Source organism: Lynx canadensis, chromosome A1, assembly GCF_007474595.2.
Source record: "Lynx canadensis isolate LIC74 chromosome A1, mLynCan4.pri.v2, whole genome shotgun sequence".
In the NCBI taxonomy this organism is placed as follows: Eukaryota; Metazoa; Chordata; class Mammalia; order Carnivora; family Felidae; genus Lynx; species Lynx canadensis.
The window spans coordinates 14,831,177-14,846,557 of NC_044303.2; the positions used below are offsets into that span (position 1 = coordinate 14,831,177).

Below are 15,381 nucleotides of genomic sequence, written 5' to 3' on the forward strand. Positions count from 1 at the left end.
TATAAATCTAACAGTGGATCCATTCTATGCGGGGTACCAGGCCCCATTCTAAAAATATGGCATCAGAATCTCCAGGATCGGAGTCCCGATATGTGTAGTTTTCATAAATCTAGAAGTGCTTACGATGCACTGCCAGGTTTGGAAGTCAGCAATGTATGGTTTCATTCTGGGTCTATTCTGCTTTTGTGTCCTCTATAGGTATCTGCATCCATTTATGTGCATTGGGTTTTTGAGTAGGATAATCAAATACCACAGCACATCTGGCAATGTTTAAAGTGGATTCCTAAGTACTAGCCCAGCCAAGTCTACCAATTTGACCCTGTGGGGTATGGCCTGGAAATCTGCATTCTAACATGCTGCCCTCATTTCTCCCCCAAAGTGATTTCCCTATAGAGGAGTCACACCAGAATACCTACAGGGACCAGGCAAGTCAGCTCAATGAATGAGGCAAGCTGGGTAGGAAGTGACCAGAGTAAAACTAATGCCCCCTCAAGAGGGGTAGGTACTACTTGCCTGAGCAGTTTGTTGCTACTTTGCATACTAGGAATAGATCCAGCATTGCCTTTTTCAGAACCTTGATATTCAGAGAAATTTCCCACAATTCAAAAAAAACCAGCAAACAAACACAGCTGCCACTGGCGAGTTGTGCCCTCTGCCTTTGAGAGTTTTACCAAAGTATCTCGAATCTGGTGACTTACAATGTCATGAGACACTATGGGCCTGACCAAGCGATTCCTTATGAGGTATTATAATAGAACTGCAGGATTAGAAGGCCTCTGCGAGTCAATCCCACCATTTAATGTTTAATGTTTGAATCCCCAACTTTAGCATTCCCCACCCCCCAGGGTGATGACTCCCCAAACCACATTATCTCTCATCCAGATATATCCCACCTGTGCCGCACAAATCTGAATGCCTCTTGGCTACCTCCACTAGGATATCCTACACACGGCATATCCCCACATAAAACTGTCATCTTCCAGCACCAGTCCTCCAAATGCTCTTTCTCTGTGTTCCCTCAGTGGCCATCAGTACTATCTGCCCAGCTACCAAAGCCAGAAATCTAGGTGTTTGCCTTACTTCTTCACAAGCCCCATATTGATCATCTACCAAGTCTTGCGGACTCTGCCTTCTTCACATTAATCAAATTTGTCTACTTTTTTTCATCCCCACTGACAATGACTTATTTCTGGCTATCTCTTGCCTGAATTGCTAGAATAGCCACACCCTTCCCCCAATTAGTTTTAGCCCCCTTCAATTCATTCTGCTTTTAATTCATCAAAGCCAGAGCAGCTATCCTAAAATGCAAATCTGATTATGTCAATTTCATAACAGCAATGAGCACCATGATAAGTTCAGTCAAGGCAGTATCGCATGGCCCTTGGCTGTCTCTTTGCTCCATTCATTCATTCTCCATCTCACACCTGAACTCGATGCACAGCCCCGTGGAATTTCCTCTATTCCTCCATTTGTGTTATGCAGTCCTTTCTTTGATACCTTTGCAAATGCAGTCTGGAAACTCATCCCCCTCATTGGTCTCCACATCTCCACCACTTAGCTGAGCTCTGCCTACTGGTTCTTAAAATCTCAGCTTAATCATTATCATTACAATGATCACAAACAGGTATTAAACGCTTCATATGTGCCAGGGGACTGTTCTAAGGGCTTTTACACATATCTCATTTAACCCTCACAACAATGCAAATACTTTACCATTAGTTTCAGAGATGAAGATAAGTGACATCTAAGATATCTGCATTTTATTATTATTTTTTGACAGAGAGAGTGTGTCAGTGGGAGAGAGGGGCAGAGGGAGGGAGGGAGGGAGGGAGAGAGAGAAAATGAATTACAAGCAAGCTCTGTGCTCAGCACGGAGCCCAATGTGGGGTTCGATTGCAGGACCCCTGGGATCATGACCTGAGCCAAAAGCAAGAGCTGGATGCTCAACAGACTGAGCCACCCAGGTGCCCCAGATGTTACTACCTTCAAAAGCCTCCCATGAGTCCCCTGAATGGTTGTGTGATGCTTGTAGGTACCCAGTAATGCTTCATATTTTCTCCTGTCACGGCACTCACCAAACTCCACCATAATTCTGTTTTACCTCTCTCCCAACAGATTCCTAGCTCTTGGATATAGAAGGTAAAATTAAAAAAAAAAAAAAAAAAAAGGCTAAGACGATGCCTCTCAAATAAATAGTTGCTGAAGAAATTAATAAATGACTGAAGAACTTCTGAGTTATTCAACATTTGAGTGTTCTCCTTTAAACATACAACAGTTGTATTTATGAACATTACCAATTACTGTCATTTCTGCCCTGTTGGGAGACCATCTAACTCTATATTAGAAGAGTGTGATGAGGGGAAGAAAATAGGTGTAAACAGACTGATACACTATTGATGAAAACTACACAGTGATGGCTAAACATCAATTTTCATTCTTCCATCTGTCTTGGCTTCAGAGGGGTTCCTAAGTTGACTATGTCTCTTGCTTTCCTTTCTCATAGTCATCGTCCAATTTCAGACCGTTACACCTCCTGGCTCCACGTTCACACAGGTATCCATCCAAGCACCTGTGCATCCATCCATCCATCCATCCATCCATCCATCCATCCATCCAACTAGCGAGATGGCTGACACTGAGGATATAGAAATGAGTAAGGCTAAATTCTCCTCAAGAAGAAGTCTAGGGGCACCTGGGTGGCCCAGTTGGTTAAGCATCTGACTCTTGATTTTGGTTCAGGTCATGATCCCACGATTCATGGGTTCGAGCCCTGCGTTGGGATCTGTGCTGACCATGCAGAGCCTGCTTGGGATTCTCTCTCTCCCTCTCTTCCCCTCCCCTGCTCATGAGCTCTTTCTCTCTCTCTCTCTCAAAATAAATAAACTTAAAAAAAAATCCACTGCTGGGGTGCCTGGTGGCTCTGTGGGTTAAGTGTCCAACTCTTGATTTCGACTCACATGATCTCGTGGTTCACGAGTTCAAGCCCCACGTTGGGCTCTGTGTTGACAGTGCAGAGCCTGCTTGGGATTCTCTCTTTCCTTCTCACTCTGCCACTCCCCCACTTGCTTTCTATCTCTCTGTCTCTCAAAATAAATAAACCCTAAAAAAAAAAAAGAAAAAGAAAAAGTCTAATAATTTGCCTGGGCCATAGGAAGGGCTCAATAAATGTTTGTTTCTGCCCCTACTTCCTGTTCAGACAGGGACAGTGACTGCTATAACACCTGCAAGCTGTCACCTTTTCTAAGCAAACTCCTTGCACCTTTTTCATTGTAAAAATAACACTGCAACTGTCTCATGACCAGCCAACTTGATTTGACAAAGGAAAATCTGCTCCTTTTTTTATGGGCTCTTCCTTCCTTGGCTGAGAGCTGAACTTACTTGGAAGAGCACAATTTACTAAAAACGAAGCTCTAATATTAGGAATAAATTTGGGGGGTGCCTGGGTGGTTCAGTCAGTTAAGCCTCTGACTTCGGCCCAGGTCATGATCTCACGGTTCGTGGTTCGAGCCCCACGTCGGGCTCTGTGCTGACAGCTCTCACCTGTAGCCTGCTTCAGATTCTGTGTCTCCCTCTCTCTCTGCCCCCCAGCCCCTGCTTGCGTGCTCTCTTGAAAATAAGTAAACATTAAATTTTTTTTTTTTTTTTTTTTTTCCAACGTTTATTTATTTTTGGGACAGAGAGAGACAGAGCATGAATGGGGGAGGGGCAGAGAGAGAGGGAGATGCAGAATCGGAAACAGGCTCCAGGCTCTGAGCCATCAGCCCAGAGCCTGACGCGGGGCTCGAACTCCCGGACCGCGAGATCGTGACCTGGCTGAAGTCGGACGCTTAACCGACTGCGCCACCCAGGCGCCCCAACATTAAAAAAATTAAGAAAAATAATATTCTTTAAAAAAAAAAGAAACAAATTTGGACACCTGCATGAAGTTCAGGATCATGGGAAGCAGTCATGGAAAAAACAGAGCTTTAACAATGGATCAGAGAGCCTTGCTCTTCATGTTGAAAGGAAAGGGGGACTGAGAGCGGCCAGGAGCCAGGATATACTCTCCAGGTCTTCTGTTGAGTTCACAGCCACAGGCTGTCTCTCATGATCCACATGTGCACCTAGGAAATCCTCATGTGGAGCAAAAGTCCTAGTAACGATTAAGACCAGTTGTGAACATAGGAAGTGGCCACAAGTACCCAAAATACCTCAGCAGGTTCTCTTACAGTATCAAAGCAATCACTCCTAAAAGCCAGAGTATAAAGAGTCAAGCACACATTTGTAATAATAAGCATAGAATCTTAGTTGGAAACTTGTAGTTCCTTTATAAAGATAAAGTTGGTCAAATATCTACAGGTTCCATTATCATGGCATCCTCAAGGAAAAGTTATACAATTTAACATGAAAATTAGGCTATGCCTAAAGTAATTTTTAAACTTCTCAAAAATCTAGTAAAATTAAATTCCCTATATTGTACTACTAAAAAAGGGAACACATATTTATTAAACAAAACAAAAACAGACTACCATTTTCAAGGTGAACACTGAATATTTTCTTTAACAATAAAACTTATTATATGTGTAAGAACATTTCAGTGAAATATAAAACAAATATTTTTCTCCCCTTATTTTCAGCAGTTTTTTTCTAATTCGTCTTTTCTAATATCAGTAGGGAGGAAGAGATGAATAACAAAGAAAGTCTGTAGCTGAAGATCCAGAAAGAAAAATCTACCTATTAGCTATCATTTCACTCAAGGGATTACAAAATGCAAAAACAAACACATCAATTTATTCATTAGGAGTCAAGTGAGGAGATAAACACCCCTGTTGAACCGAGAGATCTTAGTTTGGATGGTGCATAATGGAGGAAGCTCTCTAAGATGTCAAATCTAGAAAGATACCACCTAGAAATGAGTGACAGTTATTCACAGTGATACTAAAAATAGGAATCGGGTTGTAACATCTATACTCAGTGAGGCTGGAGTATCAAAGCACCTCCCTAATCTTACCAATTTATCCAGTGTACCTGGTCCTTCTTTGTAGCGGGTCATAAATTGTGGAATATTTTTTGAGGAGGAGGAAAAAAAAAAAAGAAGTCTAGGTCACCAGGCCATCTGTTCTTGTAGTGCTCTGGCTGGGGGAGATCCAAGTATATCTGAGGTTAAGTGAAAGCGAGTGGCTAGCACTTTTGCTATCTATCTGCAGAAGCTTTTAGCACATTTATCAGAAGCCATACAGTGCAAACTCTTTTGATATTAGGTCTCTGGGTGTAGCTTTCAAGATCATTCTTTGTTCCATTCTTCCTTTATTGTCAAACTGTACCCAACAGGTGGTCTAGAGTGTGAATTTCAAACATGTGCTATTAATATGCCCAAAACTGTTGCTGCAAAGGGGAAAGAAAACCACATTAATTGAATCTTGGCCTGTTTTTACTCATAATGTCACAAATATATTTTCTATGTCCTAAAGCAATACGAAATGATTCATAAAACCATGTGAAATCTTTAGGTGAATAAACCCATTAAAAGATGTATTATTTATTGCTATTAAAAGTAATTATTAGCTTACAGCAATTCTCCACCAAAAACTACACACAAAGTAAAGGTCAACATTAAAAAAATAATAATGTTACAATCTCTTTTTCATTTACCCCGTTTCCTGTCGGTATACTGATGATCATTAGCAAAAGTATTATACATGTAAATAATTCATATTTCAAAATTTCTTTGTAAGTATCTTTAAAATATTTTTCTCATAAATGTTTTTTGGGTAGGTCACTATTATTCCCATTTTATAGATGCCATATGGAAATAATAATAGCACCTACCTCAAAGTATTGTTTCAGAGATTCATTAGATCATCCACATTAAGTACACAGAGTATGTGGCAGATTACTTATTGAGTGCTCAAAACATGTTAGCTATTATTAATATGCAAAAGTATTAGCAACTATATTAAGGTTATCAGGAGTCCATTGAAAGCAGGCCAGGCTGGTTTGGGTCTTCATCTAAAACGGGACAGTTCTTCCAAAAAATAAAGATACCATTGTTTATATAACTAACTAGAATTTAAATGAAAACTTGAAACATTGAAAAAAAAAAAGATACCACTGTTTATATCCATCTGCCTAGAATGCTTTTCCCCTCCTCACTCCCAACTCCTGACCTCTCTACTGGGCTAATTCTTATCCTTCAGATCTCAGCTTAGATAGTACTTCTTCCAGGGGTGAGCAGTCACTAACCTCTCCCAAATCTAGATTATACTATATATACTAGGGTCCTCCTCCTACAGGCCCCAACGTGGATCACAATTGCCTGCTTCTATGCTTCCCTATGACACTCAGGCAGGGATCATGTCTATCTATACACTACATTCTTGGTGCTTAGCACAATGCTAGAACAGAGTGGATGCTCAATAAATATCTGTGATATGAGGACATCTGGGATCTCAAATCAGCCTGGTTTATGTTGACTGAACAGGTTTTCCTTTAGCCTGATTGACTACTACCAGCCAATGAGATAAAGCAGCAGACAGTTGGCGGGGGGTGAAGGGGGTGGTTGAGGATGAGGCTGGTGAAATGGGATGTGGCATCATAGAAGCAGAGGGGCTGAAGGGAGGGGCTCTAGAGGAAACAGGTCCCATCTGGCCACTTAAGGTCACACCAGCAGCATCACATTCAGATTCACTAATTCTGGATATCTAGATATCAGTCCTGCAGCATGGGGAATGAGAGAGCCTGGGTTAAGTGCACCTGGCCCCAGTCTAAGAGACTTCTGACCAGAGTATTAATAACAAAATGCAAGCCAGGGGCCCTGATAGCTGGAATGAAAGAATCCAATCTGATCCAAGACCCCAGAAGACTTACCAGACAGTTGGGATGTGTTGAGCACGTCTGGCCCAGCACAGAATTGTAGTGCTGAGGAAGAAACTTTGAGACTTTGGGCACAGCTGATGGAAAATGAACTGAAATGTTCTGATTTGTTACAGCAGCTGCATCATAGGAAGGGACAACTTTAGAATAGTATCTGACAGCATGGAAGGAATTAAGAGAGAGAGCTTTGCTGGGAATTCGAGTTTTATACATATCACCAATTGCATTCTCTGAAGTGGAGCTGGACTGACCTTTAATAAAAAAGAAAACAAATATCCATCAGTATTCACAACTCTGTAACTTGGAACCACTGTATTTGAAATAAAAGTCCTCTATGTTGTTCCCTCCTGTTACAAATTTATACTACTCTTATACTCAAATGCTGATGGAAAAACACAGCGGACTTTTTAGTATGACGGTGCAATACACATACTGTAAATTGTGTGTGTCATCAGAAGACAGATTTTAGAGGAGCATCAGATCTCTGTGACTGTGTGTGTGTGTGTGTGTGTGTGTGTGTGTGTCTTTCATAGTAATCAAAATTGTGACCATTCTTATGAACCCAAAGAAGCATGAAAGAATGTTGGAAAGTTGAACTCTATTCAAGCACAAATAAAGTGTGGTTGATTTTATATCAATGAAATGGGTTGTATAATCATATATCTATGGTCTGTACAGTAACTAGGAGGCAGAAAAAAATTTTAAAATATATCATGAGGGGTGCCTAGGGCCTAGGTAGCTTAGTCAGTTGAGTGTCTGACTCTTGATTTCACTCAAGTCATGATCCCAGGAATGTGGAATCGAGCCCCACGTTGGGCTCCGCACTGAAAGCACACAGAGGCTGTTTGAGATTCTCTCTCTCCCTCTCCCTCCTCACACATGCATGCACTCTCTCTCTCCCTCAAAAACAAAAACTATACATATATATATACACACACACACACACACATATATATATACACACACACACATATACATAATATTAATAATGTAATCTGAAGTAACACTGTGAATACCTATCTTCTTTTGGATATTAGTAGTAAAGAAAATAAAGAAATTTTATGTCTACTTTACATACAAATGTATCTAGAATACTTTTGAAAAATCATTTCAGCAGATATGTACAAAGATTTATGGAAAGGACAGGTAAAGGTTACCTAATAAAATCTAAACACTGAACTCAATCAGTACTTCTGTGTTACAGGTCAGATGTTAGCAGACACCTGGTGACCTTGGGTGGTAATTTCATTTCTACAGCCTTCAATTTACTGACCTATGTGGTGAAAGTGACATTGGAAGACTTAACTGATTTCAACTGTTCCAATCCTCTTTCAAAAATAATTTGGCAACATGCATTATGACCTATATATGTGCTCACATTTTCAAACTCATTCATCATACACTCCCAGGTAGCTACCTCAAGGAAAAGTTCAAAATATAGGAAAATCTATGTATGGGGAAATATTTCCTATCATATTGTACACAGAATCACTCTCCCCACAAAACTACAAACACTAAATGTAGCAGTTGGAGGATGGCTAAGAAAATCTTCTATAAATTATTTGATAAGCCATTAAATGGTGGTATGAGGCACACAATAAAAAATTAAAGTATATTGGACATAATGTTAAGTAAAAGACACAGGCAACAAAACTGGATGTCCAATATGATTACTGCTGTAGAAAAATATACATAGAAAAAGACTTGAAGGAAATACATTAAAAATGAACAGCTATTATCTTAGCTGGGCTAGTTAAGGACTAATATTGCTTTCCAAGTGGAAAAATGTATATAAATAAAATTAAAATGGAGGTTCTGACTCAACGACCTTCAGGTCTTCCCCAGTCTGAACATGGCATAAAGTCCACAGTCCTAGTATATTTGTGTCTTCCCAAGAGCAGCTGCTTCATGTGATACAACACCAAGAGATGTTGGGTCACAGAGAGGCTTGAACTCACCACCATGTAAACAGTAGTTCAGAGTTTCTGCAGAGTATAAACACTGAGAATGCAGAAGTAAGTACTATATGTTCAAAAGGTAACACTGACAGGCATATGCCTGTGGTCTGACCTCTATCTGATTTAATCTGGGCTGATTTAATCATTCTGGGTGATATTCAGCCACAACTACTTTAAGTAGATTAACTGTGGCTCATGGCTACTTTTTTTTTTTCTATTTTCTTCCCCTCTCCCCTAAGTCAGGGTGAAAGTCTGAATTGACTAATAAAACACCCTGAATCTTGTTTGATTATATGAACAAAGAGGACTATATGCTATTTTGGGTCTCTTTCTCTTTTGACTTTAGACACCATCCCTAGTAACATCATTTATTCCTGCAGCTTTTACCATGTCCTGATAATATGCACAGTACCTCTACAACAGCATTTAAAGTACTACAGGAATTCTATTTTGCTACTGTGACCCTCTCCCCTACTCATTTGCCAGCTCCATAAGAACAAGAGCTGCACCTTGTTCGTCTTTGAGCCCCCATCTTTCAAGCAGGGACATTTAAGCTGAGAACTAAGGGATGAACTGGGAGTCCCCCAGGTAGAGTATGGAAAGGACATCCCCAGCACAGGGAAGGTACTGAATTAAGTGAGTGGAATCCCTTCAAGGAAGTCAGCAGAAGGGTGACCTCAGACTCAGGCACTGAAGAGACAGGTCCAGGTGTCATCTAGCATCTAACATGCAGATTAGGAGCTCAGTACCTTACTGACTTCTCAGTGAAGAGTCATTTCCAGGAATAAAAAAGTCACAAACTGGTAGCTGTATTTTTTTACTCTGGCTCCGCTTTTTTCCATCTTCTTATTTCTACAAGTACATTGGCATGCCTTGACATTATAACACAAATAACAAAAATGCCTCACAGTGGGTAAATACTTTTTTCACAAAGAATATTCATATAATGAAGGTTTCTTGAGCACCTACTGTATGCTGGTCATTGCACTAGGTACTAGAAATACAGCAATGAACAAAATAAGCAAAAAAAAAAAAATTTCCGTGTCTTCATGGAGTTGATACTCTAGTGGGAGGTAACAGGCAATGAAAACATATGCAAATAAATAATATTAGCAAGTAATAAGTGCTATGAAGAAAAATACAGCAGAGAAAGTGGATAAGAAGTCTCATGCTTTAAAAAAAGAAAGAAAAGAAGAGAAGAGGAAAGAAAAGAAAAGAAAAAAAGGAAAGGAAAGGAAAGGAAAGGAAAGGAAAGGAAAGGAAAGGAAAGGAAAGGAAAGGAAAGAAAAGTCCATGCATTATGTAATGCTGGGAAGTATACAATTTTAATAGGTGGTTGAGACTTACTGAGAAGGAGACAATTAGGCAAAGATATGAAGAAGGTAAGTAAGTTAATATGTTAAATCCTCACAACATAGTTATTATGCAATTAATCTGAGTATCTCCCTTTCCTTTAGATTCTATTCATGTAATAAAGTCACTAATGTGCTTATCATCTATCAGTAAGGTAAGCTTTCTACTGGACAGCCACATGCAAAAGAATGAAACTGGAGGCCTAATTGACACCATTCACAAAAATTAGCTCAAAATAGATTAAACACTTAAACATAAAATCTGAAACCATAAAACTCCTAGAAGAAAACAGGGAGTAAGCTCCTTGACATTGGTCTTGGCAATGATTTTTTGTATTTGACACCAAAAGCAAAGGTAACAAAAACAAAAATAAACATGTGGGACTATATCAAACAAAAACCTCTGCACAGCAAAGAAAATCATCAACCAAATGAACAGGAAACCTATGAGAAGGGAGAAAACATTTGCAAGTCACATACCTGATAAGAGATTAATATCCAAAATATATAAAGAACTCATACAACTGAACAGCAAAGAAACGAACTGATTTAAATATGGGCAAAGGATCTAAATAGGCGTTTTTCCAAGAAAGACACACAAATGGCCAATGAGTACATGAAAAGATGCTCAATATGACTAATCATCAGGAAAATGTAATTCAGAAGCACAAGGAGAGATTACCTCATACCCATTAGAATGGCTAGTATCAAAAAGAGAAGAAATAACACGTGTTGGCGATGATCTGTACTCGTGCACTGTTGGTGGGAATGTATATTGGTGCAGCCACTAAAAACAGTACAGAAGTTTCTCAAAAAAATTAAAATAGTATTACCATATGGTCCAGCAATCCCATCTCTGGGTATTTATCCAAACAAAATGAAAATACTAACTCAAAAAGATGGAAGCACCCCTATATTTATTGCAGCATTATTCACAGGAGCCAAGAACAACCTAAGTATCCATTGATGGATAAATAAAAAACATGTGATAGATAAGAGATATATAGGGGAGGCGCAGGAAGATGGCGGCGTAGGAGGACGCTGGGCTCACCGCGCGTCCTGCTGATCACTTAGATTCCACCTACACCTGCCTAAATAACCCAGAAAACCGCCAGAGGATTAGCAGAACGGAGTCGCCAGACCCAAGCGCAGACGAGAGGCCCACGGAAGAGGGTAAGAAGGGCGGCGAGGCGGTGCGCGCTCCACGGACTGGCGGGAGGGAGCCGGGGCGGAGGGGCGGCTCGCCAGCCAAGCAGAGCCCTCGAGTCCGGCTTGCAAAAGCGGAGGGGCCTGACGAACTGTGTTCCGACAGCAAGCGCGACTTAGCGTCTGGGAGGTCATAAGTTAACAGCTCTGCTCGGAAAGCGGGAAGGCTGGAGGACAAAGGGAGGGTGAGCTGCGGAGCCCCCAGACGACAGAGCTCAGTTTGGCGGGGAACAAAGGCGCTCGCCAGCGCCATCTCCCCCGCCCATCCCCCAGCCAAAATCCCAAAGGGAACCGGTTCCGGCCAGGGAAATTGCTCGCTCCGCGCAAACACCCAACTCTGTGCTTCTGCGGAGCCAAACCTCCGGCAGCGGATCTGACTCCCTCCGGTTGCCACAGGGCCCCTCCTGAAGTGGATCACCTAAGGAGAAGCGAGCTAAGCCTGCCCCCCCTCCCGCCGTGCACCTTGCCTTCCCACCCCAGCTAATACGCCAGATCCCCAGCATCACAAGCCTGGCAGTGTGCAAGTAGCCCAGACGGGCCACGCCACCCCACAGTGAATCCCACCCCTAGGAGAGGGGAAGAGAAGGCACATACCAGTCTGACTGTGGCCCCAGCGGTGGGCTGGGGGCAGACATCAGGACTGACTGCGGCCCCGCCCACCAACTCCAGTTATACACCACAGCACAGGGGAAGTGCCCTGCAGGTCCTCACCACACCAGGGACTATCCAAAATGACCAAGCGGAAGAATTCCCCTCAGAAGAATCTCCAGGAAATAACAACAGCTAATGAGCTGATCAAAAAGGATTTAAATAATATAACAGAAAGTGAATTTAGAATAATAGTCATAAAATTAATCGCTGGGCTGGAAAACAGTATACAGGACAGCAGAGAATCTCTTGCTACAGAGATCAAGGGACTAAGGAACAGTCACGAGGAGCTGAAAAACGCTTTAAAGGAAATGCAAAACAAAATGCAAACCACCACAGCTCGGATGGAAGAGGCAGAGGAGAGAATAGGTGAACTAGAAGATAAAGTTATGGAAAAAGAGGAAGCTGAGAAAAAGAGAGATAAAAAAATCCAGGAGTATGAGGGGAAAATTAGAGAACTAAGTGATACACTAAGAAGAAATAATATACGCATAATTGGTATTCCAGAGGAGGAAGAGAGAGGGAAAGGTGCTGAAGGGGTACTTGAAGAAATCATAGCTGAGAACTTCCCTGAACTGGGGAAGGAAAAAGGCATTGAAATCCAAGAGGCACAGAGAACTCCCTTCAGACGTAACTTGAATCGATCTTCTGCACGACATATCATAGTGAAACTGGCAAAATACAAGGATAAAGAGAAAATTCTGAAAGCAGCAAGGGGTAAACGTGCCCTCACATATAAAGGGAGACCTATAAGACTCGTGACTGATCTCTCTTTTGAAACTTGGCAGGCCAGAAAGAATTGGCACGAGATTTTCAGGGTGCTAGACAGCAAAAATATGCAGCCGAGAATCCTTTATCCAGCAAGTCTGTCATTTAGAATAGAAGGAGAGATAAAGGTCTTCCCAAACAAACAAAAACTGAAGGAATTTGTCACCACTAAACCAGCCCTACAAGAGATCCTAAGGGGGACCCTGTGAGACAAAGTACCAGAGACATCACTACAAGCATAAAACATACAGACATCACAATGACTCTAAACCCGTATCTTTCTATAATAACACTGAATGTAAATGGATTAAATGCGCCAACCAAAAGACATAGGGTATCAGAATGGATAAAAAAACAAGACCCATCTATTTGCTGTCTACAAGAGACTCATTTTAGACCTGAGGACACCTTTAGATTCAGAGTGAGGGGATGGAGAACTATTTATCATGCTACTGGAAGCCAAAAGAAAGCTGGAGTAGCCATACTTATATCAGACAAACTAGACTTTAAATTAAAGGCTGTAACAAGAGATGAAGAAGGACATTATATAATAGTTACAGGGTCTATCCATCAGGAAGAGCTAACAATTATAAATGTCTATGCGCCGAATACCGGAGCCCCCAAGTATATAAAACAATTACTCATAAACAGAAGCAACCTTATTGATAAGAATGTGGTAATTGCAGGGGACTTTAACACCCCACTTACAGAAATGGATAGATCATCTAGACACACAGTCAATAAAGAAACAAGGGCCCTGAATGAGACAATGGATCAGATGGACTTGACAGATATATTTAGAACTCTGCATCCCAAAGCAACAGAATATACTTTCTTCTCGAGTGCACATGGAACATTCTCCAAGATAGATCATATACTGGGTCACAAAACAGCCCTTCATAAGTTTACAAGAATTGAAATTATACCATGCATACTTTCAGACCACAATGCTATGAAGCTTGAAATCAACCACAGGAAAAAGTCTGGAAAACCTCCAAAAGCGTGGAGGTTAAAGAACACCCTACTAACGAGTGAGTGGGTCAACCAGGCAATTAGAGAAGAAATCAAAAAATATATGGAAACAAATGAAAATGAAAATACAACAATCCAAACGCTCTGGGAAGCAGCGAAGGCAGTCCTGAGAGGAAAATACATTGCAATCCAGGCCTATCTCAAGAAACAAGAAAAATCCCAAATACAAAATCTAACAGCACACCTAAAGGAAATAGAAGCAGAACAGCAAAGGCAGCCTAAACCCAGCAGAAGAAGAGAAATAATAAAGATCAGAGCAGAAATAAACAATATAGAATCTAAAAAAACTGTAGAGCAGATCAACGAAACCAAGAGTTGGTTTTTTGAAAAAATAAACAAAATTGACAAACCTCTAGCCAGGCTTCTCAAAAAGAAAAGGGAGATGACCCAAATAGATAAAATCATGAATGAAAATGGAATTATTACAACCAATCCCTCAGAGATACAAACAATTATCAGGGAATACTATGAAAAATTATATGCCAACAAATTGGACAACCTGGAAGAAATGGACACATTCCTGAACACCCACACTCTTCCAAAACTCAATCAGGAGGAAATAGAAAGCTTGAACAGACCCATAACCAGCGAAGAAATTGAATCGGTTATCAAAAATCTCCCAACAAAGAAGAGTCCAGGACCAGATGGCTTCCCAGGGGAGTTCTATCAGACGTTTAAAGCAGAGATAATACCTATCCTTCTCAAGCTATTCCAAGAAATAGAAAGGGAAGGAAAACTTCCAGACTCATTCTATGAAGCCAGTATTACTTTGATTCCTAAACCAGACAGAGACCCAGTAAAAAAAGAGAACTACAGGCCAATATCCCTGATGAATATGGATGCAAAAATTCTCAATAAGATACTAGCAAATCGAATTCAACAGCATATAAAAAGAATTATTCACCATGATCAAGTGGGATTCATCCCTGGGATGCAGGGCTGGTTCAACATTCGCAAATCAATCAACGTGATACATCACATTAACAAAAAAAAAGAGAAGAACCATATGATCCTGTCAATCGATGCAGAAAAGGCCTTTGACAAAATCCAGCACCCTTTCTTAATAAAAACCCTTGAGAAAGTCGGGATAGAAGGAACATACTTAAAGATCATAAAAGCCATTTATGAAAAGCCCACAGCTAACATCATCCTCAACGGGGAAAAACTGAGAGCTTTTTCCCTGAGATCAGGAACACGACAGGGATGCCCACTCTCACCGCTGTTGTTTAACATAGTGCTGGAAGTTCTAGCATCAGCAATCAGACAACAAAAGGAAATCAAAGGCATCAAAATTGGCAAAGATGAAGTCAAGCTTTCGCTTTTTGCAGATGACATGATATTATACATGGAAAATCCGATAGACTCCACCAAAAGTCTGCTAGAACTGATACATGAATTCAGCAAAGTTGCAGGATACAAAATCAATGTCCAGAAATCAGTTGCATTCTTATACACTAACAATGAAGCAACAGAAAGACAAATAAAGAAAATGATCCCATTCACAATTGCACCAAGAAGCATAAAATACCTAGGAATAAATCTAACCAAAGATGTAAAGGATCTGT

At 40.8% G+C, this 15,381-nt stretch overlaps 1 protein-coding gene across 1 annotated transcript in view; it reads right to left on the bottom strand.

Annotated features, from left to right (window-relative positions):
• Window positions 1–5,813: 5,813 nt before the first annotated feature.
• LOC115511344 (spermatogenesis- and oogenesis-specific basic helix-loop-helix-containing protein 2-like) overlaps window positions 5,814–15,381 on the bottom strand; it is a 60,250-nt gene continuing 50,682 nt past the window's right edge. Inside the window, 2 exon segments of the mRNA XM_030312027.1 lie at window positions 5,814–6,004; window positions 6,847–7,103. Coding sequence (XP_030167887.1) covers window positions 5,945–6,004; window positions 6,847–7,103 — 317 coding nt within the window. The 3' untranslated portion in view covers window positions 5,814–5,944.